General features: G+C 37.4%; 1 protein-coding gene across 3 annotated transcripts in view; it reads left to right on the forward strand.

Moving 5' to 3' along the window:
• The window catches only part of HELZ (helicase with zinc finger), an 84,838-nt gene that overhangs the window by 27,641 nt on the left and 30,042 nt on the right, over positions 1-27,155 (forward strand). For 2 of the 3 annotated variants that reach the window (XM_082294085.1, XM_082294087.1), the window contains 10 exons: positions 1,260-1,458; positions 2,475-2,582; positions 2,886-3,183; positions 6,428-6,695; positions 11,217-11,550; positions 15,315-15,445; positions 17,809-17,988; positions 18,506-18,610; positions 25,209-25,387; positions 26,958-27,076. In XM_082294085.1, the coding sequence (XP_082150211.1) occupies positions 1,260-1,458; positions 2,475-2,582; positions 2,886-3,183; positions 6,428-6,695; positions 11,217-11,550; positions 15,315-15,445; positions 17,809-17,988; positions 18,506-18,610; positions 25,209-25,387; positions 26,958-27,076 (1,921 nt within the window). The remainder of the gene's footprint in view (positions 1-1,259; positions 1,459-2,474; positions 2,583-2,885; positions 3,184-6,427; positions 6,696-11,216; positions 11,551-15,314; positions 15,446-17,808; positions 17,989-18,505; positions 18,611-25,208; positions 25,388-26,957; positions 27,077-27,155) is intronic. The other variant, XM_082294086.1, reaches the window with a different exon arrangement.

Consider the following 27,155-nt stretch of genomic DNA (forward strand, 5'->3'; position numbering starts at 1 on the left):
GGCCTTTAGTAATATGGTGTTATATGTCATGTTTATTTTGTTTACAATTTGGGCATGCAAACTTTAAAATACATTTCTTAAAGGAAAAGTGTATGCTAAATCAAATTATAACCACTGATGCAAGTGTGACCTAGATATGCAGGTATTTGTGCTGCAAGGTTTTCATGTCAGTCAGGTGTGGCTTGGTTTTGTCTCATAGCTCAAAGTTCACAGTTTAATTCACATTATATAACACATGTACTGTGGAAATAAAAAAATGTGATGTTTGCATTAACTTTTTATAGTCTCCTTTTGCAAAACAAACAAACAAACAAACAAAACAGTCTCCTGGCCTAATTTTATTCTGTATATCCAATGCTTTCTTGGTACCTTCAGAACTTAAGCCTATCCCCCTATTTCATTTTCATTTTGTCATCTATTTTTAAAGTGCTTCAGTTTTGAAGAATAATGGAGGTGCATCTACTGCCTTGTGGTTTATAATTTTAATACAAAGTTAAATTATAAAAATAGTTCCCGAGTTATACAGGCATTTGCCCAGACTTGCAGTATATCCTGAGAACTAGAATGCTTCAGTTGTATCCAGGCCTTTGGAACAGCATTAATTTGATGCATCAACACATGCCACTAAATGGAAAATGTATTTCTTTAAGAAATTCTTAGTGTCTTCAAGAATGGATCCTTTTAGACTAATACCCTTTCCAAAGAAGAGGATTAACCCTTTTCCTAGAGGTTTATGTGTAGGTGTATTTAGTAGAAGGGACCATGTGATGTCACTGTTGCTCCAGGAAAAACTGCTGAATGAGTATTTATCAGCTAAAAATGTAATCACTGGAAAAAATTATGCTACGTCTTTCCTTTGCTCTTGATTAACAGGGAGCTGATGCATATTAATACAGTGCCTAGTCATTTCAGGGATGCTCTGTGATCTCCTTTTGTTAATTGCTGTTCAAACACTTGATTCTGTTTTCTTTAAAGCTGGAAATTTCTTAAGACTTTTGTCCCCCTATGTTTCAAAGAAATTTGATATACTTTCCTGGGCTTTGCAATAAGAGAAGCTGCTGTCTCTCTTAAAAAATGCTGTATAATATATATATCTCCAAATTAGTTCACATGGACTAAACTGCCTTTAGTTCTGTGAGAGAAACTTAAAGAATGGTCCTTCTGGCTTTACAAGTAAAATTTTGATAATTTTTTTTTTTTTTTTTTCTAATTGGAGGCTGAGAAGTTCAAGGCATAATGGTTTTTCCTATTTCATGTAGATTTTTAGAGCAAGGGATCTGTAGGTATGGTGCCCAGTGTACTTCAGCACATTCCCAGGAAGAGCTCACAGAATGGCAAAAACGATATGCTTCCCGCTTGATCAGATTAAAACAGCAAAAGGAAAACAAACAGTGTTCGGGCAGTTATATGGAAACCCTGATTGAGAAATGGATGAATTCGTTATCTCCTGAGAAAGTGGTAAGGAAAATATACTGCTTCCCTATGTGCTCCTATTTAAAACTAACAGATGAGCCTGTTTTTGGCCCTGACTATCAGAGCTGGTTGAATCACTCCTCACCAAGAAATTGTCCAACCCATTTGCTCTCCTTTCCATCCTGCCCTAGGTGTTTTTGCAAAGAGACTTGGGCTGATTTGTGGGTTAATCACAGCTTGTTCATTTTGCATATTCGCTATTCCCAGTGTAGGATGGGTCAGGCAAGTCCCATGGTATTGTTCCTGTTCCCTGACTAGATGGCAGAACTTTTTAAACTGGACAACAATAAATGGTGCAGCTTTCACAACTTAGTGGGGAATACTCTTACTTGTGTGTGGCTCCCTTTCTTTGCCAGCAGCTGCAAGGCACTGGTGTGAAGAACAGCCAATCCCACAAATACTCAAAAGTGTTTGAGTACCAAGGAGTGGGGGGTATGGATATGATCAAAGTTAGCAGCTCTTTGGAATTAGAAGAAATATTTTTTTGGCATTCGACCAGCTCTACTTACCACTGACCCTAAGGAATTTTCGGTCCATCTATTGTTGATTAAAATCTGGGAAAAGTGGACTTTATGCAAAATGCATTGATGAATAGAAAGCCTGGTTCTTGTTTCCTGTTGTCTCAGTAGTCTCATTGATGTTAGTGAGATCTGGGGTCTTCTGGGCCTCATTGTATCACAGATCCTTTTTTCCAAATGAAATCTTGTTCTACTTCAAAAATTTACAATTAAGTTCGTTATTGAAAATCAAGTCCTGTGGTTAATTGTCCCTAAATGGTTCTGTTCTGCACTTACACAGACTGATCTGGTAGATTCAGCTTGCTTGTCTCTGCCTTAGCGTGTATTTACGTTAATTCCTGAGTGGGACTTGCATCAATCCTGCATGATCTGCGAAACCATTCTTTCCTCTTTCTATTGAAAAAATGCTACCTTTTCCTGAATGTTTGTGTTTTGATACTGCCTGTAGAAGTTTAATGTTATCTTCCTTTTCTTTTAATCTAGCTTAGTGAATATGTAGAAGGAGTGAGAGTAGAACATAATCCTGAGCTGTCAGTAACTGTCACCACCAAAAAGTCTCACCAGACATGGACATTTGCTCTCACATGTAAGGTAGGACTACTTATTTTTTAAAAGTGAGTCAGTAATAACTAGAATGCAACCCATAACCTTTTGCAATTAAGATTTCAGTTGCATCATTCTTAAAGTAGAGAAACTTCCTAGCACCATCCCTTCTCTTTTCTTTTCCAAGCAGCTCTGGTGATTATGTACCAACTGTCCAGATTTCTGAAAATCAGGCAGAACCTGTATCTGCTCTGAGAAACTGGTAGTTCTTATTAACCTTCTTTATCTGATTGCAAATGAAGTTATTCCTGGAATAATTTCTGTATTTCAACCTTTGCATTTCTTTTCCAGCCTGCAAGAATGCTGTATCGAGTGGCACTGCTTTATGATGCCCATCGACCACACTTTAGTATCGTTGCAATATCTGCTGGAGACAGCACTACCCAGGTATCACAAGAAGTTCCAGAAAACTGTCAGGAATGGATAGGAGGAAAGATGGTCCAGAATGGAATAGATCATTATATATACAAAGTCAGTATAGCCTTTAACACAGAAATCTTTGGGACTTTTCGCCAAACTGTGGTGTTTGACTTTGGATTGGAACCAGTCCTCATGCAACGAGTGATGATTGATGCTGCTTCAACTGAAGGTAATGTATTAAAACTTTTTTTTTTTTTTGAATAGTGGAGATCTTTCATGCCATCTCTTTCCTTTTCAGTTTTGGGCAGAACAGCATCTCTGTCAACAGCTCATGAATGTTTCGTACTGTATGTTATGTTCTTCATAGATATGAATATAAATAGTGGGCAAAAGCTTCAGAGGGTCTAAATCAGGCAGATAATTGGAATATGACTTACTCTGTGTTAAATATGGTTCCTAAGTATTATTAAAATGCTGGGATTTTCTAGTTTGGTATGTGTCTGAGTGCAGTACTGCGACTTCTGCCTTTATAAAAACATGTTTATGTTTTTATAAACATTCGTATATTGATGAGGACATTAAATATGTCAGAAAAGGTCGTTAGAGAAATGAAGTGTTTCTGTATAAGAATATATGGGGTAATAAACCCAGTAATTAAAACAGATTATCTGAGAAGTTGGTTTGTATTTTTTTCTCCTCTTGCAATATCTGACTAGGATTGTCATAGGCAAGAGACTGAGTATAGGGTCGTAACTCAGTAATTTGCTGTTGACATGAATTTTGAAAACGTAAAGGAAGTGTAATTATATTTGTATTTTCAAGTAAAAAAATGAGCTACAAGTTACTCTAAGTGTTTAATCTATTTATTAAACTGACCTATGTCTCTCAGTTCAAACTTGAAATAACTCCAGTACGAGAAAAATGCCAGAAAATGGAAAGATGTTCGAAGAGGTGCAAAAAAAGAAGGAAGGACTTTGATTTGTGGTGTAAGAGATAAATAGAGGTCACTGTATCACTTGGCAGTAAACCATAGGGTGGGATACAGGATCTTAATTTTTAATGAAAACTTGAGAGATAAAAACACCAACAAAACAGAATTACAGTGCTGGGATTTAAGCAGAAAGACGAACAAAAGGGAAAAGGAAGAAAAAAGATGAAGCTGAGAAAACAGCAGTTCTCTATTCCTGACCTGTATTTCGATATAACATTAACATTTGCAACATTCACAGAACGAAGCTGCAAATAGCAAATACCAAAGATCATAACTGATCTTTTGAGATGATCCAAGCACTTGCAGCCAGGAGCAGGGGACTGTGCATGGTGTAACATCTCTGGAAATAGAGGGTATGGCATTGCCAGGGAGAGGCATCTTGGAAGCAAGGTCTGTTTGGGAGCTATTCTGTGATCTCCGTGAAGCATGTGGGTAATCACAGGCTGCCTAAGCCACTGAGCCTGTGGAGAACAGACACTGCCTTGTAAACCTGGGTAGGATCAAGGGAACCAAGCCATGACTTACTTGTAGAGTCAGAGTTCCTGTCAAACCAATCTGTGGTCTGGTGCCTTAAACCAAGTCCTAACCACAGGGATCCCAGGAACAGCCAATTGAATTCCACATGAAGGTGATGGATGAAGTGGAGGTAGCAGTCCCCGGCATTAGGTACTGCTGTTCCTTCCACATATTGCCTGTCTGTGTGCACAGGGACACTGAAGTCTTCAGGCAGGTCATCACTAATACTTATTTCCGATGGAAAGGTGTTAAGAGTTTTACAGATAATTTTAAGTACAGAATCCTGGGCTTTTTGCTGTGTAATCTAAGAGGTGTGTAATAGGAAAGGGAAAGGGATAACTGCATTGGATCTGTGTCCAGTTCCATTGTTTCTTTTACTTTTTGGTATATATAGATTGAGATACTGTGGAAGTGCTTTTCTAACAGAAAGATGCCCAATGTTTCTACACTTGCATGTAATTCAGGGCCTTGTCTGGATGTTAAGGCAGGAATGAAAGGTCAACATTAAAGTATTTTAATGGAGGAGCCTGCATTCTGTATTTTGAAATCTTTATTTACAGCAGAAAAAGGGAGCTGTACAAAGTCTTCTGTGCACTGATTATGTACTAACTGCTCTTTAAGAAAGTGTCACTGTGTGTGTGCAATCTGTGCCAGGAACTGCTTCCAGGGAGAGCCTCTCCAGTGCTGCGAATTAAATGGCTCAAGCAAGGAGTCAGTCCCAGCATAATTACAAAGCTTTTGGCATCTGAGGTGTGATTTGTACCAGAGAAAGCTTCATTTGTGGTGATGTTACTTCAGACACACAAACTACATAAACTTGGACTTTTTCTTGTCATTCAACTGTAGCGACTGGTATGGTTCAGGCTTGAGGGATATATTTAAATGTGTCTTCTTAGTGAACACATGAGATCAGTGAGTAAGACAAGCCATGTTCCTGTAGTCATAGTCAAGCCGAATGGAGATTTCTTCTGCTAAAATGCTGGGTTTTTTTTCTTATTTAGTCTAAAGACAGTCAAGATGATGTTAAGCATTTAATTTGAATTTGAAAATGTCTTTTTTGCACATTTTCAGCGTTGGTGTGATATCCTGGATACCTATGTTAAATCTTACTCAGAGATTATACATTAATATAGCATAGCTTGACTATAAATGCCAAATATTTTCAGTTCTGCAATTTAACTGCAATTCTGTTAACTGATTCACTGTTGTCATAGTGGTTTTGTGGTATTAATGGGTGTATTTTAGGTGGCTGTAGACAAGTGCTTGGTCTTCTCATCTAAGCTATGTGGTCCCTGAAATCAGGATATACTGAAAAATTAATTTCCTTTTAATTTTCTAATGTTATATCATCTTAGGTTACATTTCCTAAGTTCTGCTTAGTAAAGTAGCTTTAGCTACTTTATGTAACTGTCTGCACCACACACAGATTTGGGGGCTGGAGAATTTTTTAAAAGGCTTTCACAGTGTTGCAAATGCGATGATTCCTTACCAGCTGGTTTATCGACTTGTTTTGATGACCTTCTAAATTTTATAATATATGTTTTAGGGTTCCTCACTATTTAATGTTTTTGAAATGAGGGGATGTTGCAGTTGAGTTTTAAAGTGTATTGTGGTGCCAAGTCCTTCAAAGCTGTTGGTGATTGTTAGAAGTGCTTTCTTTGCTTGTCTTTATTAATTCTATTTGCTATCTATAGAATGTTTTATTTTCTGTTACTCTTGGAGAGCCTGCTTGCTCTCTGTGCACACCTGAAAAGTAGGGATGGTACGTACCAGCAATGACTTCCTAAAGGTGTTGTGGGCAGAGGAGACTCCTGCCTGTGTTTAGTTCATTGTTTTTCAGGAGATTGGTTTTACTAGTGGGTTTTGTTGGATTGTTTTGTTTTTTTTTTTTTTTTTGAAATCAAACCAAACCACCTGGGGTTTGTAAAAACAAACCACACCTTCCCTATTCTGTCTGTCCACGCAGACCTTGAATACCTGATGCATGCACGGCAACAGCTCCTGACCACAGCCAAGCGTTGGGATTCCACATCTAAGACTATTGTAGAGTTTGAGCCTAATGAAACTACTGAATTGGAGAAGAGCCTTCTCACCAGATACCAAATCCCTCTGTCTGCTGACCAGCTGTTCACACAATCTGTCCTGGACAAATCATTGACCAAGACCAACTATCAGTCACGGCTCCACGACCTCCTTTATATTGAGGAAATAGCACAGTATAAGGAAGTTAGCAAGTAAGTGATTCCTTTATAAAAATATTCCTATTAAAATGGGGGTGACAGCTTTTTTCGTTAAACCTACCTGCTTCTTTAAGATACTGAGGCTTCCTGTTTCTTTGAACTGAACCTGAACAAAGCAGGGAATAGTAATGTTTGGTAAAGGTCACTAGCACTTGACAAATATAAATTACTGCTACTTCATTGAAAACAAACTGTGTATCAGTCTGTACTTACAGTTGCAGGCACTAAGCAGCTGTTGTACATGGTTTTGTTAATTATTTTTGTTTCTAGTTTTTTGTCCGTCTGTACAAAAATATATTAATAATAGTTATGTTTTTGTTCCTGTGTGAAAGTCGGTTATAGAAAAGGAATATGTAAAATCTTTGTATAAGGAGTTGAATTGCGGGTGGGTCAGACTGATCTTGTGATGATGCGGCAGCTGACTTTTATTTATTTCCTAAATAGGTTGACACCAGTTTCTGAATAAAAGTTCCTAATAAAAGGCATATAATATACATTGTTTGGTTTGTTGTGTCTTTAGGTGTTACGTACATATTACCCAACTGGTGTAGATGCTTGAAAAATGTGGATTTAGGAAGAAGATGTGAAATTCCCACTTAAAGACCTTCATGTGGACTTTTTTTCTGTAGTTTAATATTCGGGATCAAAAATTTTTCCTGCATTCATGTGGTACTAAAGAGTTTTAAAGTGTTGGCACTGCTCAGAATGGAAAGTCTGAAAGATATAACATCCTTTTAGCCTAATTTGGTAGCAAATTCAGTTCTATCAATTACTGAAAGTTCCAAATCGGGAAGTCTTTTTTAAGATGAAGAACTGTTCCTGGAGCTATAGAGGTTCAATTGAACCAACCCTCTAGAACTTAGAAAAAAAAATACTATGAGTGTTGTATTTCTAATGCTTTTAAACCAGAAAAGTGGTTCAATTTATTTTTTAAATTGCAGCTGAAGGGCAGTATTTGAACTGTTTCTTATCTTTTATCACTGCTGCACTCTGCTCTTGAGCTGGAGTCTAACATATGGAGGAATCATGCTTGAACACTGTTTCCAGCGTACAGAAATATTCTCCATCATGCATATTTATAAACAGGTTGATTCTTCTAAGGCCTTTTGAGAAAAAAGTGGATTTAAAGTAAATATTACGAAATATCATCAAAACATGAGCAGTATTTTTACCGAGTGGATTTTCACCTGGAGATTTGCACTCTCATGCCTCATAGGAAACCAAAGAGCAGTAAACCTGGAGAAATGAAAGAAAAATAATTGTATCCTGTATGTAATGCTTCCCCTTTGGACTATTTGGTGCAGCAGTAATTTATTGCTTGATAAGTTATAAGTAAGTGTTAATAATGTTCTTGAAATCTTCTGTTTTGATAGTGTTGATGACAGAAATATTCTTTTGATCTTGTAGCTGACCCACTTCATTGCAACAAGGCTCAAACCAGCAGACGTTTCACTCCTCTGTGGCTAAGATCACACACTTGGTATTCTCTAGTGAAGTGTCAGGGTTGCAAGCCTAAAAATGGGCTGAGAAATCCAGATGCAAGTGGGTTGTAACACCTCTGAAGTGGTGCCATGAGTGACTGTTGATGAGCTGTTGCACTTTTAAAAGGGTTTGTGAATGTACATTGTAAAAGGAGTAGGATTGTCAGTGTGGTCTCTTCTGACAACACTGGAGTAACACGAGTGTCTGCAGCTCAGATTGAAGTGGATCCTTGGTTTTTCAGAATGTTGATCATTTCCCACTTTCTAGGAAAGTGCTGTTGCAGACTTTATGTGGAATCACCTGAGTGGAACTGGACAGTATTGGGTGAAAGTTGCAGTGGCTCTTAAGTTTCTTGAATTCAGTTATAAGGGAGTTCTGGATAGTCTCAAGAGAACCTTACTTTTAAATTGTGTTTATTTTACTATTTCAAGAGGCATTTATACAAGTAGGTACACATGAGTATCACAAAATAGACTAATAAGGGAGTCACTGCTGTTGAATTTCCAAGTACAAACACACTGTATTTGATGAAAAGCAAAGCAGTGTTCCAATCTTGATAGTAGTTTGGTTTTGGAGAGTGTTAGTATCTGTTCATGGTTTTAAAACTCTTCCTTTCTCTCTTGCATATTGAAGAGAAAAGCAATATATACTTGCTAGAGTGACTTGAACATTTTCTTGTATGAACATTTAAGTGTGTGAGGTGACAGACAGCTCCTTCCATGTGCCCAGAATTACAGAGCAGATTTATCCTCAGGGCTGTGAATGTGTCAAATGCTGGCTCTGATGGAAAATAAGTTTGCTGTTGTCATTACTGTGTCTTCCATTGATCACTCCCCAGGCAGGTGTCCCACCCTGTGTTCTGACACCCTGATCCCTGCAGGTGTCGGTGTCAGAACAAATGTGCTGAATGTGCTTTTGCAAAGTGGCACCTGGGGCTTTGGCCAGGATGGGTTTATTTGCCTTTGGGGAATTTATTTTTTGCATTGGTACTGGATGATTAATGATATATGAAGTCATTCTTCATAATTATTCTGTGGTTTTAAATATGAACAACAGATTTTCTTATAGCTGCTTCACAAGCACTGCAGGTAGGTTGGCATTTGCAGTGCTTAGGAAGAAATAAAAGATTTTGTTTGTTTGTTTTTTATAAGCCTGACTGAAAACCTTATTTTGTCTAACCCTGCAAAGCAAGGGTGAGAAATGGATGAAAGAAGCAACTTCTGATTTTTTAAAAATCAAATCCTGAGAGGATTCTGTAGTTTTGTAGCTTGCCAGAAGGTGTCAGCTTGCTCAATGGAAATTGCTTGATAATCTAAACTTGAGATTTCCTTTAGTGCAGCAGATGCAGTTCAGTCATTTATGAAAACACTAACCTGTGCCTTATCTCAGAAATGCAGTAAAACTGTTTTGCAGCACGTTTTTATAAATCTGAATTTCAGCAGCATAGGAATCAACTTCAGGGAAGTTCCAGCAAAATAAATTCACAATAGCAAAGGATTGTATCTCAGTAAGAATTCCCAGCCCTTGTTTCTCAGTTAAATGTTTTATATGGTATTTTAACAAAGAGATATGACCTGTTTCAGATGTTGCTGATTTGCTGATAGCTTCTTTGGAATAGTGCAGCACTTGAATAGGAGAAAGCTTGTTTTTTGTTATGGATTTTTTATTGGCCCATGTGGAAATGGGAAAGATTGGGTGAATGCTTTCACTGTAGCTTGTGCAGTAACATTTGTGGTCAGTGATGAACCAAACAGATCCCTCTTAGGCAAGAAAACTTCCCTTGCTTTTGGAGAGTGGAGGACTGGGAAATTCAGCTCTGACAATGCCCATATTCTGTAAAGAAGCAGCTGTTACCACATGGGGGCAAACTTGCAGTTTTTGTGCAAGATTCGTGATTTGCCAGATCTGAAAAAATGTATTTGATTGGTTTGGTAGATGTTTAATTACCAAGCAAGCCAAAATGTTGGATTTTATTATTAGAGGCTTATGATTATTGATACTGCAGGGCTTAAATGATCAATTACCAGTTTATTAGGTTAAAATAGAAATTATAAGAAGAAGAACAAATCAAATAAAATCAGTATGAGTATGAAAAGTATTACAAGAAAATAATGTATTTTCCCAAGAGTTTTTATTTCATTTGTGAATGGGTTTTACTTTTTTTCTGTAATTTGTTGCAAATTTAGGAAAAACTTGCTGATGAGAAAAGAACTGAATATTGTTACTGTGTCAGACTTTTTTCCTCCTTTGTTCTTTTAAAACCAGGTTGAAGCAATCTGTTTATAAAACCCCAATACACTAAGAAGAGATTACTTTGTATTGGTGAGAGGTCAATAAAGTGTAATAATAAGTCAGTTTAATGTGTTGTGCATGTAACTTCTGGAAAATGATAACTGCAAAGGATGAATTTGTTACATCACTGATTACAGGAGGAAGCTGCTGCTAATAGGAATTCTGTGGATAGATGGTTTATAGGGCTGAGCCTGTGGTGCCCCTCATTTCAAATAAAATTATATCATTTTAATGCCTACAATCTGATTTGTTTCAACACATTTTAATCAATCCCTCTGAATTATAGGTATAATACCATTTACCTTTTAAGATGGAGATTGCCCTCTTTGGTGTGCAGCCTGGAAGATACAGATGGGATAAACAGGAATCTTGCTCTGTTCTTTGCCTGCCTGTCTCTCCTTGCATACCTAGCATAAGATTACAGACTATTTAAATAGAAATTCTTACTGCTTTGGGACATGCAATTTATTCACACTAAGCTTTTTTTTGGTATCTAGTATTTGTTTCTCTCTTGTGAGGGTTCTTTTTTAAAACTTCATCCTTTTAAATACATACTTTATGGGCTACAGTAAAAAGGAAAAAGCGTGGAAATTTGACAGCTGCATACTTAAAAAGGGTCAGTTTGACCGTACTTGTTTATACTTAAAGATTAATTAATGAAGTGAATCTTCACTCTGAACGCCTGAAATTTCAGAATCTTGAGAGCATTTTTGCACACTGACTCTGTGCTTTCTCACTTAGGTTCAACATAAAAGTGCAGTTGCAGATTGTAGCAAGCTTCATGCTCACTGGTGTTTCTGGAGGTGCAAAATACGCCCAAAATGGACAACTTTTTGGCCGCTTTAAGCTCACTGAGACGCTTTCTGAAGACACTTTGGCTGGACGGCTGGTGATGACCAAAGTCAATGCTGTTTATTTATTGCCTGTCACTAAAGAAAAGTCAGCACAGACCCAAGGAACCAAAGAGAAGGTTTATGAAGCAGCTATCGAGGAGAAGACAAAGGATTATATCTTCTTGAGGGTATCCAGGGAATGCTGTGAGGAGCTGAATCTCCGGGCAGATTGTGAAATGCAGGTAGGTCTGGGTGGAGGTGGTTGTGGTGTCAGAACTCTTTGCCTTGTGTTTGCTTTGGCTCCATAGTTGATCTTGTTACCAAACAGAAATAACCTCAGATTAAGGTCTCTGGAGTTGCCTGGAATGAATGCGTTTTCACCAAAGGTTTATCTCTTCCCATTTATTTTGTTTGGGGGAAACATGCAAGAATTCTAATGTCTTAATTTAACATCAGTAATTGGTCTGGGAAGACTTATGTTGTTCTGAGCTCTTGGTTTTGTGTTTGTTTTCTTAAAACGATAATTAAACTTACTAATTGATTCTATTGGAAACTTGACTGGAATGCCAAATGAGCTGGGGCTCCAGGAACTGGCTAATTTTCCCTTGAGTGTCTTACAAATCTTGGCCTGAGGCAGCAGATCTATTCTGCATTAGAAATCAGGTCCTAAAGTTGTTTGTAAAATCATTTAGTACTTCATACATGTGTCACTGAACTGGTGGTCAGATTCTTAAAGCATTACCTATATTTGAATGAATTTTTATTGTGAGGAAATTTTTTATGATGAAGTATTAATTGAAATTATGGAAAGCGATCCTCAGGTTAGAACTGAGGAGGTTGTAATTTGGATGTACGGAGTTTTTGCTAAAGGTGCTGGAGATTTTGCTGCTCTCTTCAGTAGAGTTGATATTCTGTATGTGATTCTCAAACACTGATAACTGCTTTGATTTCTGTGGATTTTGGATAAGTTGGGTGGTTTCTTTCCTTTTTCTCTTATAATTAGTCACAGAAACTTGGTGGTGCCTTGTTCACCTGCTGTTCTGGTTAAACTGTAATAAATACACAATTCTGCTTTTATCAAGTAAACCATTCATAAAGGTGGGGTGGAGTGAACTTTAAAGCACCGTGGCTGCTGCCACTCTTTTATTTTTGGAGTGGTTCCTCTGTTCTGTGTCTTGCTCTGTGAACCTGGCAATGGATTAACTTCCTTTCCCACTGTTTTCTGATTGTGGAAGGTATATTAAAGCAGGTTACATCCCTCTCCTTCCCAGATGGCCTCATTCAGTACTCTGCAACAGCAAATAGAGCTATTAGATTCCATCCAACCAGCATTAAAAACAAAACACATCACAAGCTGTTAAGAAAGTGGTGAATGCAGGTAGATAATAGGTATTTAATGCCAGGCACCTTGCTTGGACTCCCAGAAGGGGCTGTTAAAAGTGTCACCCAGATGAGCATCACAGTTTTTCTGCATTTAAATTACCCTCATTACATTGTGTGGTCTTTTGTCAGCCTGGGGTCTGTATGGGCAAAGATACTTTCCCCAGATAGATCAAACCATGAGTTTGGGACCATTGCCATTTGAGTGGTAGTCTTTCCCAACATCTGCAGGATGTGGTTGGGGGACCAATCAGCACTTAGTAGGGATGGGTAGGACAGAGCTTGGGAAGGAGCTCGAGCTGCCCCTTGGGCAGGATGAGCTGTGCTGTCCCTCCTGACGAGTGCCAGAGCTGGGCATGGACTGAGGGGTTGGGTAGCACAAACTTCACGATGGGGAAAAATAATTCTTGAATTTTTATGTGTCCTGTTTAAAAAAAGTTTTCCTAGCAGTTACAAACACCTCAGTGAGTTCCATGCTTAACGTTGTCAGATTTGTTACTGCCCTTGTCTTCAGACTTATGGTTGTACATCTTGCTGTAAAATGTGATAGTCAAGATGAATATTTAATGTCTTTATATCTGCCAGAGATGGAAAGTTAATGGCTACACTCTGCAGGGATACAAGCAAACATTGTTTATTTACAGCAAAGCTAGTGATGATTTTACATGCTACATAATGATATGAACACTGTAATACTGAAATAAGAGTAGGAAAAAGAAAATGCTAATTTACAAAGCCTTTTGAAGGAGATCTGCAAGTAGTAAACATTACTGGTGCACCAGTGTGATGCCTGTGGTAGGAAGGGGCTTTGTAGGCAGATGAAGGAGTGTCAGGTACAAGAAGTAGTTAAATCTAGAAGGATAAATTATTCCTCTATATGAGGAATTCTCCTCCATAGGAAAAGGTTCCTGGGAGAAGTTTATATGGCTTTGAAAGAGAAGGGATCACTTTTCTTTTCCTTCCTTTCATCCTTCCTTTTTAACTGACAAGGACTTTTTAAGGTTTTTTTCTAAGTTGTCAAAAAAAATTATAAAAATATATTCTAGTATTGCTTTGTGTTTGTTGAACTTTCTGGTTGGTAGCACTAATTACCAAGAGATTAAAGTGTGATTGAGTAAGAGCAGACTAACAGTGAATCAGTGAGTGCTAGAGGAGAAAATTAGTAGATCTGAGACCATGCATGGGGTTACATTTGGAATGACTGACACCTCCATGGCTTTTCTCTGGGAGGACATCGGGGCTGGACCTTCAGTTGGGATGGACCAGATTCAGCTCATCTTTGCTCTGTTTCTGTTCTTCTCATCTCCTAATTGGTAGGACAGAACCAGCTTCTGTAAGGTGGTTGTGAAATCTCTCGGTACAGATGGGCATAGAAATTGTAAAATAATTGATATTTCCAGGTAAATGAGGGGTGCTATTCCAGACAGGTTGCAGTAATGTGGCTGCTGTTTGTAACATGTAACACACTTATTGTAAATCTCAGAAATGGACTGATTTAATCCCATTTAATCAAAAATGTGTATTAGATTTGTAGCACAGTAAATACATACATATATAGTGACAGCAGTTCTTTGGAAAAAATCTAAAAATGTGTATTAGTCACTTGAAATTCTTCAGCAGCTTTTGGTGTTTTTATGCAGGTTTTTATTAGTGCACATCTGTGTCACATTTTGTCTAAAGGCTTCTGTGTTGTGAACGTGGAGTTCTTCAGCATAATGCTCTGATCAGATTCATTTGTTTCTGGAGAGATTAACAATTGCAAATTTAAATATGTGTAAATGATAATCTGAGTGAACTGTTTTTATGATGATTTCCCCAGGAGCTGCTTTTATCCCTTGTTCAAATTTAGACTGTATTTTTCTCTTTACCCTTTCAGTGTGTGTATGTGTCAACTACTTTCACAATGTATTGGTCCATTCTGAATTGAATCGGGAATGTTAAGTGCTCTCCGTGATGTTTCTGGCTTTGTACCAGAATTTATGTTGGCAATATCTTTTATTTACTAGCATTAAAACACGTGTAATTGAGAGACCAAAACCAAGAATGTATTGGTAAGCAGCTGATTGTTAGAAATGAACTTTTGGAGAGTTATAATAATTGAACAAAAATGACAGGTTACTCTATTTCAGAGTGTTTGACTGGAAATAGTGTTTGGGGTTTATCTTTGCTGGTCACACATCTGATTTATATCATCCGTTTATCTGGTAAAATTTCTGGCCTGACATTTTTTTGAGGTTGTTCTTACAATAAGAGATGAAAGCTTGTATTTGTAAAAATAATGTTTTAGGTCAATAATATTTTCCAGAAGTGTTTTTTGTATTAAAAAAACAATTCCAAGAATGCTTTCCCTTGAATTTTTTTCAGAAAGTGGAATCTAATCTAGAAAGTCAAACAACACAATTAAATTAGAAAAAATGCTGTATTTATCTTAGATGCAAAACAAAAAAAAATTAGCAAGTTAATTTTATCATAGATCTTTGGATTGAATGCTGTTTGCTGTTTTCTTTTGAGAGCCAGTGGTCTGCAGGAAGATAAAAATGTATCATGTACAGCAAAGTCTAATGAGCATTTTCTAAATTAATCCTTTTTGTTCACCTCTCCATTTATTAATTTGTTTGTTCTGCAGGTTGAACTTCAGTTCCAGTTGAACCGCTTACCCCTCTGTGAAATGCATTATGCCTTGGACAGGATTAAGGACAACAGCATTTTGTTTCCAGATGTCAGCATGACTCCCACCATACCCTGGAGTCCCAACAGGTACACGAACACAAACACTTTAATATCAAAGATTGGGTGGTGATGCAGCACTGAATTTCTCAGAGCAGATGGCTGAAATCTGTCCTTGAACGTGAAACAAGCCGTGCTCCTCATTAATGGTGAGGGGTTCAGAGGAGGGAGTGGAGCTGTGCTAAATAAAACAAGAGGAATGATCCTCCCAGGGCCAGAAGCTGCTGAGTGGTTTTCCCTGGGACTGAGCTTGGGGCTTGGAGGCATCACAGTTCTACTGTGGCTGCAGAAAACAAACCTGCTGCTGTTAATTACTGTGCTGCCATCCTCTTCTGAAAACATGATACTTCATAGGAATGGAAGTGCCAGTTCCAAGAGTTTGCTGTGCAGGATCCCAAGCGTGCAGAGTCCTGTTTGCAAGGGCTAATCCATCAGTACTTCTTGAGCTTCAGTGAGCCCAGATTTGGACATATCCCAGAGGGTGCGGTTATGGAAGGTGTGGGAATGATTCTTGAAGGACCAGCCCTGCTCTTGCAAGCAGCCCAGAGATTCTTTCTGTACGTCTCACAGTTTCCTTTATGAAATGATAAACCCCTATGTCATATAAATACTTCTGAAGAAACTTAAGGCTGATGCAGCGATGCAGTGAAAATAGTTTTTCTGGAAGAAGAAGCTTAGGGAAGAGAAATGTGAGGCTGTGTGGCTTAGGGAATATGGTCAGTATTCTTGCTCTTGATAAAAGAGGCATGAGGTTTCTGTGCTTGGAGACCAGGGAAATGAGAGGAATGTGGAACTGACAGTCTGTTCAGCCTGGGAAGTCATGTGGGGTCTTGAAGGTGAGAATTAGGAGTGTGATTGTGATGCAGGACAAATCAGGAGATAGCCCAGGGATTAAAAGGACAGTGATCTGTCAGAAAGCTGACACAGTGAGATATTGTAAGACAAAAAACTGGAAAAATTGTAGTTTGTCTCTGGAATTGTGAGAAGAACAGATCCAATAAAAGAGTGGGATCAGTGTTCTGGGTGGGATGATCACTGTGTGCATCAGAGCTTTGACAGTACTGAGAGGAAGAAGGAAATAGGTTCTGTATAGAGTTACACTACAAAGCTAATGGAGGTCAGTGACAATCTGTTCACTGACTTAATTAGGTTTTGAGTGAGTCTTACAAGGAAATAGTGTTTAAGAATAGTTTGGAAGTAAGTAGTGATTTCAATAAAAAGGAGGTAAGTCAAATAGGATAGAACTTTATCTTCTATGTACATATCAGTTGCAGTTGACATGTTGGTATAATGTTTTGTATTTTTTGTATACATAAATAATATACATAATGATTGTAGTTCAGTTTAAAGTCAGTTCCATCTGGTGGTTTGATTTGTCGTTCCTTAAGAATCAAAACTAGCTCCAAACTGTCTTCCTCGTTTTTCTTCTGTTTTATGTCCCTGTTCCTTTCCAGTGTTTCTTAGTCTCTTGCCAGCTTGTTGTTCATAGGCATCTTAAAAGTTAGGAATTCAGTCTATTCCCTCTTGATCTTGCTCCCTGTTGCAAACTACTACAGAACAGAAACTTTCCCAGTCTGTAAGTAGTGTGGTGCTTGTACCAAAGCAGATCACATTACTAAAGTATGGCCATATGTGCAGCAGTGACAGGTGTTTTTTACTACACATGTCTACTTTTAAATCTGTCAGTGGGAATACTAAAAACTCTGTCAAGAAGTCTTTAACCTCTTATGCTCATTGGAATTTTCTGAAAGCATCTTCCTCCCAATCCTGGCATCACTAGGCTGCTTACAACAAAAATCCTTTTTTTTCAGAGTGCTTTCCCATTAGAGGTATGTGCCCTGGTAATCTTAAAAAAAAAAAAAAAAAAAAGTAAAGAGAAGTTTGTAGTTAATTGGTAGCCAGTAGTTTTTTAATTTGATTGTAGATAACTTCTGCCAAGCCCTGGGGTTGTGTAACTGCTGACTTTTAAAGCTGACAATATAAATGCCGGGAAGAAACATAACTAATGTAACTAATATTTTGCATGATAATAGTAGAAAATCATTGTATGTTTACTTGCTTTTATTATCAGGGGATGGTGCAGTATGTCCTTCTTCTAAAATGTGTGTTCTGCAGGTTAATTATTGTTAGGTGGGAGGATGTAAATTGAGAATAGGTTGAAAAAAACCCCAACCCAACTGATTTATTGTAAATACCAAATGATTAAAGCATGTGATTGTTTTGGTAGATTTGTTGATTTGTTTCATGTGCCTCAGTGACACGAGCCATACAGCAGCTCTGTAAAGGCTCTTTAATTTCTTTAATGCTTTTGAAATCTTCCCTCATTTAATTTCTGCCTGACAGTGGATTGTGAAAGCTTCTGTTTTTAACCTCTGTGGCCTCCTTTTGCACAGACAATGGGATGAGCAGTTGGACCCTCGGCTAAATGCAAAGCAGAAAGAGGCTGTTCTGGCTATCACCACCCCACTCTCCATACAACTGCCTCCTGTTCTTATCATCGGTCCCTATGGGACAGGAAAAACCTTCACTCTGGCTCAGGCAGTCAAGCACATCCTCCAACAGCAGGACACCAGGTGAGAGGGGGCACTGAACACAGAGCAGGACTCCACTAGCAGAGAGGATGTGATTTTTTGCTTAAATTCAAGTGAAAGGTAGAAATACAGAATTTCCACCCATCTTAGAAACAAACAAAGCCACGCCACCCGTCATCGTTTGGGATGATAAAGTAATTCTATAATCTTAGCCTGTATTTGCCATTTAGAACAATACTAATTAAAATGGAAGTTACATAGAATGGCTGTAATTTGCTCGGCATGGGGAGTTTTGCAGCATGGTAGACAACAAAAGCTGTTCTTTGAAATGAAGTCTAGATTAGTAATTACAAAATGATTATTGAAAAAGTGTTTGATGGCTGATAACTGAAGGATTTGAGTTGAGGGCTGGATCATGGGAAGAGCAGTGGGTTTGGGAGTAGTTTCATGAAGAGGAATGTGCAGGAAGATGGCCACTGTTTCCTTTTTTTTGTATTCTACTGCTTTGAATTGTTTTCTGTTTCTTCATTGCTTTTTTATTTGCATCCATTTATTCCAGCAGGATTCTCATTTGCACCCATTCTAATAGCGCTGCTGATCTCTACATAAAGGATTATTTACATCCATATGTAGAAGCAGGCAATCCCCAGGCAAGACCTCTCAGGTATTTTTTTAAGGCTTATTATGTATCTGTAAAATACTATTCTTAAGAAAAGGTGTCTATAAAAAACGGTAAAAGAACTTCTAAAACATAAAAGCATATTGGCATTGCCAGCAGTTCTTTTAAAAACAGCCTAAAAGGAATGTGAAATACTGTAACATAATTTTGGGTCATTTGTTAAATAAAAATAAAGACATCCTTTTTTAAGCTTTTATTATTCTGTTGATGAATGTGTCTTTCCTAATGAGCAAGCTTTTGATATGCTCCTCTAAAAGCTACTATGATAAAATGAACTTTAATTGTATTTCAATTTCTGAAAATTTTGACTTACATTTACAAGGCTGATTTGGAAACTGGGGCTCCCCACCTGGCTTCTTGGAGAAATTTTTTGATGTCATAGGAGCTACTTATTTAGAGAAAGTAGTGAAAGTAGTTTGGCCTCTTCTGATAAGTCAATTTGAAGTGATTGTATATATGTATATGTTGACATGTACTTACCATGGGTGTTTTGGGGAAATTAGTTAAGGAAAAAAAAAAGAAATGTAATCTTAAGAGCAAGGAGGGTAATATGAAAATAGGAAATAGTTAAGAAGGATTTATCTGCTCCTGGGAACATTTTGCTCAGTAATCACAATGTATACTTTATACTGCTAACTTGGTATATATATATATATATATAATTTTTTTAAAATTATGGGCATCATTTTCTGAATGCCGGTGGATGAATTTATAATATTACTAAGAAAATGACTCTGTGTTTACTTGCTAGCTATTAAAAGCCATCCTGGACTTACATTTTATGCAATGTCAGTAAAGCCAATGAAGTTATGTGAAAGGGCTACATTTGCAACAGGTGTAAATTCTCTTAGGTCTGTTGACTTTAGTTGCCTTGTGACATTTTACGGACACTGAGGATCTGGCCAAGGGAAAGAAGGCAGCATATTTTTGAAAAGATACCTTTGATCTGGTTGTGTTTTAACACAGATTGTCTTAAGGTGATTTGTAAAGCACTTTGGGATGAAAAACATTATGGTGTTTTAATTTTCTGAAGGGAAAAAAATGTGTGTAATCGGCTCTTCTGTGAATATTGAAGTGTGATTTAACAGTGCAAGGAGTTAAGTACAGTTCTATTGTTGCCAGACTTTTGCTACCTTGTTTTCAACTGTGTAGTCCAGTCTCAGAAATATGAAAAACATAAAAAGTGGTATTTTTCTTATGGTTAAAATTTATATGTGTATTTGCCAAGAAAATCATAGTACAGTTAAGTTAAAAGTCACGGAATGTTTGAATTCAATTGTTGTAGTATTTGTTATGAAGTCTTCAGAAAGGGCTGCTGTAGATTGATGCTGTTCAAATAGTCAGGACACCTCTAGAAAAAAATCGAGGTTTAAGAAAGTGGAGGCACCTCTGGAGCTGGATAGATATATTAACAGATCCACAAATATGTATGGTTCAAGTAAAAAATCTGACATATAATTATTGTTTGAGCACAAAGTGCATGTAACCTGCTCTGGAAGGAGTTAAAGGTCAATTTTTCTGAATCAGAACTGGAGTTGTGTGAGACTCCCAACTCAAAATTAGTTATGGATGTACCTCCCTTCTTGACTGTAGTAAAGGTGTATTTTCAAATGATAATCATTACTGTTAGGTTAAACAGGGTGATCTGAGCCTCTTGTAGTATTTTAAAGGAAACATCAAGTGGAGTGAAAGCGGTTAATTATTAAAGGTAGATGCACTGCATGCAGAATTTGTTGTTTCTAAATAACTGAACACTTATCTGTAGATTTTATCCCTTATTTACTCTACAAGTGATGAGTTGGCTTAGTGGGAAGCAGCATAATATTTTATAATATTTATGTTGTCTTTAAAGAAGGAAAGCTAAATTATTTAACATTTTGTACTGAAAACCATGTAGATATTTCTGTGGGTAAGATGTACACTAAATAAATTATCCTGTCCAGTGATGTGACGTAAAAGTTTGAGAAGTAGAGTTTGTGGGGTTTTTTGTTTAAATATCATGTTATAAATTTGTATTTTTTCTTAATAAAATAACTTTCTATGCCCTTGGGAAAATGCAAAGTCAGAATGAACACTGAGAATTTATGTTAAATCTAAGTTCTGCACCTAAATGAAATACCAGTTAAGCCTGAAGGCCAGATTCTCATAGTCCTGATGCCCATAAACAAATTATTACCCAGAAAAAAACTGTACCCCTGGGTTTGATTAGATGAGTCAACTGTATTAGGGGCACACTCCAAAACTTGTCTTTTACTGGGGAAACTTGACACTAAAACAATTTCATATACTTATGTAAATGAATTCAGAAATGTTTCTGAAGGAATGAAACCCAAACCCAAGCTACAGCTGGGAGGAGAGAGCCTCGATTAAGTGCTTCTGTTTGATGGTGAGACACTTAATTTTTTAGTGTGCAGGAGCAGCCAGGCACCTTTAGATGGTGAGTCAGAGCTGTAAGAGGGAGTAATTGGCTCCTAATTTGTATATTCTTTTTCTCTGTGGATGTGCCTGTCTCCCTCAGCTGCTAGAACCTTCTGGGGGTGGGTGCTGAGGTAGGAGAGCACTGTAGCAGGAGAATTCAGATTACTACCCTCTCCTAAAAACTCCAGGAAGCAGATAGCAGCAATTCCTCTGTATGTTTCTGGGCAGTGGTTGAGGTATTATTTTAATATTAATTTGGCATTATTTTACTTGCATATTTCAGATTTAGTTGTTTCCATACACTGATTTTGTATGTAATACTTAAGGGAAAAGGAAAGAGGTTGATACAGCCTTTATCTATATATTGAGTATTTTAATTTATTCCTAAGCATGTGCTTGCTGACTGTCAGTTCAGCAGTGTCAAAAAATAAGTTGATTCTGTTGAAAATATCTCACTGAAACCCCTTCAGTTGATTTTTTTAGTACTTTGATCATAACATACATGTGTAAGTCTTGCATATATCCTGGAACCAGGTAGCTTCAATTTGTGGCTGCTAGCTAAGAATTATCCAGGTTATAAAAAATGATCCATAGGAGCCAGAGTTGAATTAAAAAAGAAAGCAAACAGCAACCTAGACCAAAAACCCCCAGCAGTTTTTAAAAGACCATTGCCCTTTTTTCCAAATGAGTTCTTGTACTGAAAATGGAATTAATTTATCTTATCAAATGTTAATTTGTAAAATAAATGAGTCTTCTGCTAGTTACTTTATTCTTGAAACTCTAGCTTCCATCTTACCCATCCTTAAAGGAAAAGGGATTAAGGAAGAGAACTTTCAAGTTGTAGGACAGGTTCTTCACATGTTTTCTGCATCCAAGGAACATATTTGTTTGTGAGAATGAGCCTCTCATTGGAGATGGATCTAAAGAAATGGAAGAGGGAAATCAGGTGCTTTAAAATTTTTTTTAGGCTTCTTGGGACTAGTTAGATTTCTCTTTTTTAATGGTCTCTTAACAGAGACATGAAATTAGCCTGCTAGATTCCTTTGCCTCTGAGTTTCTATGCTCTTTTTACTTGAGGGATTTCAGGTGAGAAGTGACAGCACAAAAGCTGAGGAGCTGGGATTTAGCCAGGAACGGTTTATTGGAGCACAGCCTGAAGGGGAGAGTCCTGGAGAACTGGGAAGAGAACTTCTGTGGAGAACTGGGAGGAGTCAGTGTTTTCCAGTTCACAACAGGGAAGTTTGGAAGAGCTGAAGTTTAGTCCCCACTCCGTTGTAAGGAGTCACAAAAGGAAGTTGCTGTTGAAGGGCAGGAATGCAAAAGAAACTCTTTTTAGCCTCCCTCAGAGGTTCTGACTCCAGACTTCCCCTTTATTTAATTTTACAAGTGTATTTTAAGTGGCTAGAAGGAATCCCAGCCTGGAACTACTTGATTTGACTGACACTTAGTTGAAATAGTTGGGGGAGATGTCGTTTTTGATGTCATGGCTGGGAAGGCAATGGAAACACAGGCAGATCAGCTGACAGCTTGTTGCATTCTTTGGCTCATTGGCTGGAGATGCACAGAAATTAAGGCTTCTGTTGTAGATACCTAGATGCCACATGTAGAAATAAAGGTGAGCTGAATTTCCACAGGACATGCAGATTCCATGCCTGTTAACCAAGCATGAAGTACAGTGGATGTATTCAGTGCCTTTATTTGCAGAAGATTGAGTCCCTAATCTATAATCTTTTGGGATTTCCATTTTGAGGCAGTGCTCCATGTATTTGCCAGTAATTTCACTGCTTGTGGTTTGGGTAAACCTTACCCTGCAAGGTTTTCATTTCTCCAGAATTAAAGTCTTGGTATGAGGCATGTGATAGGAGAAAATCTCTCTTGTGAGCTGTGGCTGGGTTTGGGTTCTGTGGCTGCAGCTTTTGCCCACTTTGTACCCAAATAATAATAAAATGTGTTGTAGGTACTGATGAGTGTTTAGTAACTGCCTGACTCTGCTGGAGTTAAGGGACTCTGCTCATGTAGATTTAAGACTAAACATTTTAGAAGTTTAGTCTTCTGTTTAATCAGAAGCTAAGGGCATGTTGCAGGGTGAAATGTTATGATGTGTGTTAAGCTGGTAGACCCCATTTTTGTAACTGGTTTTTCCAACTTTGAGGAAAAAACACCTAATAATGAAATTATGGGTGATTTTATTAGCCTGAGTTGCACCCGAGAAAGAAAGTCCTTGTTCAGTGAGGCTTAACTTCTATCACGACATTTTCGAAGTAGTCACATCAGTCAGGTGTTTTTATGCCAGTGGTGAATAATAGCTCTGGGATACCTTTTTGATCTCACATCAAAATAAAAGAAATTAATGGGTAAGCAGCAATGCAGTTTGAAAGGCTGTCAGCCAATCTGTGAGTCACCCACAGTTGAATTTTTGTAATAAAAGACAGTGCAAGGTATAATAATGTCTAATAACCATAATATTTTGCATTTCAATAGCACCTTTCATCCAAGAATCTCAAAGTGCTTTACAAACATAGACTCCCAATAAACTCAGTAATGCTCACAATACTCCTGTGAGATGGTGGGTATTACCTCAGTTAGGGTTGGGAAAGTGAAGCACCCAAAAGCTGAGGATATGTGGAGCAGGGTTATCTCAGTCCCACTACCTTGTTGTAGCTGTTAGGCTATGACTTGGTGTAATAACAATTTATCAAATAAAGCTCATCCGTTTGATAGCTGACAACAAATAAATACATGGGGGTAACAATAGAAGCCTCTTGTTCTGAGAATGACTTGGGAGTGTGGGGGTTGCTCCTGCACTGAACCCAGTTTTACCTGGAGTTACCTGTGGTCTCCAGGTGTGGATTTGGGTTGGTTATGCTGTCAGATAAAAAGTCATTCAGGATACTGAAGTGTCTTTGCATTTCATTTTGTCCAAAAGGATATTGTATCTTCACAAACCAAATTTATTCTAATCGTAGTACTCGTTTCTCTCACATTATGTGGAGCTCAGCTGTAATTTTCAGATGAGGGTGGACATGTGATATCCAGAGTCCAGCCAGTGCAGTCATGTTTTGCAGTTAGGTGCATAGTTACACTTTTCCAAACACTTCATTAATGATTTGGGATTTGAACTATGGGTGCAGGAGAAATAAAATAATGAATAGATAAACTGAACAGCATTAAATTCCATATTTAGAAATGAAATTAATTAATTTCATCTTAATTTGCTTTGGAAATAAATCTGAAAAACTTTAATTCCAAACTTTAATATCTGTACAGGAATTTCTTGTCGTTTGAAGGTTCTACTTCAGATTTGTAGTTCTTGGTAGAGATGCTAGTGTTGAGGAACACCTGATGGAGGTGTCACAGGGCACCTTTATCCAGCTCCTTTGGGTGTGTTTGGGAGTCATTCTGTGCACCCCTGTGGAGTTACTTGTACTCTGTTTTCTGAGGCACAGCCTTTGTGTCCTCTGTTTCTCTTCCATTTAGCTAAACTGGCTGTAACATGTCATCCCTTCCAGAGAAAAACTCGTCACTGATCCATCCCATGGGATAGTGGTTAAATTGACCTTTATGTATCATCGAAGGATGCTTGAAGCCCAGTCAGTGTCCTGATATTTTAGGCTCCAGCCAAACTTCTGGCACCGTTCCCTCATTCTTTTATCCAGTGTATCAAGTTATGGCCCTGTATGATAAAAAGATGAATACAACTCATGTTTGGTTCTTAGAATTCAGACAACACCCAGGATGTGTGAAAGTAACAACAGGATTTGAATATATTTCAAATATCAGCTGCAGTGGGTGAGATGTGCAGCCCACTGTCAGTTCCATGCTCTGGGCTATAGTTACATTTCAGATCAGGAAATATTTCTTTAAAATGACTTTATTTTAAGTTTAAAATGAAATAGGCATTGATGTGAGGGTCACAGAACATAAATGTTCAAAGACTTTACAGATTTCTATATGTGAATTAAAACCTGCTAACTGTGTATGTAATACTGCACTGCAATAATAGAAGGTGAATCAAAGACATTTTAGCATGTAATTATGCACAGTTGTGATGTTTGCTACTTGAGGATGATGTTTATTTACCAGAAAACAGAATATTAGTATTTGAAATATTAGACTGTTGCTGTGTTCAAACCTCATAGAAAATAAGCCCCTTTTTCTTTCCTAGGGTATATTTCCGAAATCGCTGGGTAAAGACTGTTCACCCAGTTGTGCATCAGTACTGTTTGATTTCAAGCACACATTCCACCTTTCAGATGCCACAGAAAGAAGACATTCTTAAGCAACGAGTCGTAGTTGTTACTTTAAATACATCACAGTATCTATGTCAGCTGGATCTTGAACCAGGTAAGATAATTTCTAGACAAGAAGTATCCAAGCTTGAGAAGTATCTTCCTCTTACCAGTGTTGGTTCCATACCCAGTTCTTGGAACTGTTAAAAAAATAAAGTAAACAATGATAATCTTAAAATGCTCTTTTGTTTTTTATGAATAAATGTTTATTACAAAGCTGTAAACTGCTGGCATTCTGATTAACCTTTTGCTTATTCTTTTTTTTCCTTCTTTAAAAAAAATTTAATAAAGAAGCAGTGCTATCTGTGTTCTGGTGTTTCTGAGATCCAAGAGGGAAAAGTCTGTTTGAGATTCTGACTTTGAATATTATGCTCATTAAGGTCATTACTCAGTGGAGCATGTAAGCATAAATAACAGAGAGCTTTTTTCCCTTGTTTTGTGAATTGTTTAGCTTTGCAAACAATTCCCACACATACAAGCCCTGTCTTTGTTAACATGATACATTTAGGGTTGTTTTCTAAACTGAAATATATTAGACTGATTTTTTGGGGCAGAGGCTGCTTAGGGTTTATTATTTTCCTGATCTACAAATTAAATCCATCTGCTTTTTGGAAAACATGGAATTTCTTTGCATAAGTTGTTAGGGTTGGGTTTATATGGCTAAATTTAAGTATTTGTTGCAACAGAGAAAACTAATACGGAATTATGGTAAATATTTTTGGGTCTTTAGATAGAAATAGCTGCTTTGTTTGGCAACGAGCTGTGTACAGTCATGCCATAGCAATGTGTGTGCAGCTGTATGAAATTCATATTTTCCAAAGAAAATTGCTACATTTTTATGTATGTAATCTTAATTGGATAGTACACTAAGTCCTCTAATACTTTGTTTTAAACCTTATTATATCACAGACATCAATGTATAAAACCACTTCTATACCTATCCTGAATTTAGATTTCATAAAATACAAGTCTACAGTGGCCAAGTTTTTTCTCAAGTGCATGTTCTTTAGTGCATAGATTCCCACCAAACCTTTGGTCCAATATTATCATAAGATTGAATTTAAATTTTCCTTCAACTTCTGTTCCTTTTTCCCCCCCCAACATTCCTTTAAGCCCATAACCAGCAAAGTGCTCAGGTATGTGTGCAATTTTAATGGGAAATTTAGTACATAAAATAGTTAATAGGACTCAAGTACATGAGGAATTCCTTGTCATTGTCACTGTACAAAGCTCTTCAAGTCTCATGGTGGTGAAATGACTTTCAGATGTGAGAAACCTCTTGAGGGATGGTCTGCCAAGAGACATTTCCTCTTGGTGTAAGGAGGGCTCAGATAAAACACATGTTTAATTTCATGTGTATCACAAGAAAGAGGCAGACCTGGGTTGCTCCTGCTGATGTCACTGGCAACCAGGTGACCACTATTGGTCATTTGATGGGTTTGAAAATTGTTTATGTAATTTTCAGTAGTTGCTAGGAATTAATTTGTGTAATCATACATTTTTTTTTATTCTAGTTTCGGTTACTGTCAGAATACTGAATGTTAAGTTCAAGTTTTTGTTTTGTATCAGTGTTCATTTTATCATATTTCAAGTTGCATTTATTTGCTGATATCTCTGTTTTACAGGGTTTTTCACACACATTCTGTTAGATGAAGCTGCTCAAGCTATGGAGTGTGAAACTATTATGCCTCTAGCATTAGCTAATAAAAACACAAGAATTGTCTTGGCTGGAGACCACATGCAGGTAAGAGCTATGGAATTTTTGAGTATGAAGTGCATATGTATTGTATTTTTATTTATATATTTGTTTATCTGCACCAAAT

This window comes from Coloeus monedula (assembly GCF_965178545.1).
Source record: "Coloeus monedula genome assembly, chromosome: 19".
Classification (NCBI taxonomy): domain Eukaryota; kingdom Metazoa; phylum Chordata; class Aves; order Passeriformes; family Corvidae; genus Coloeus; species Coloeus monedula.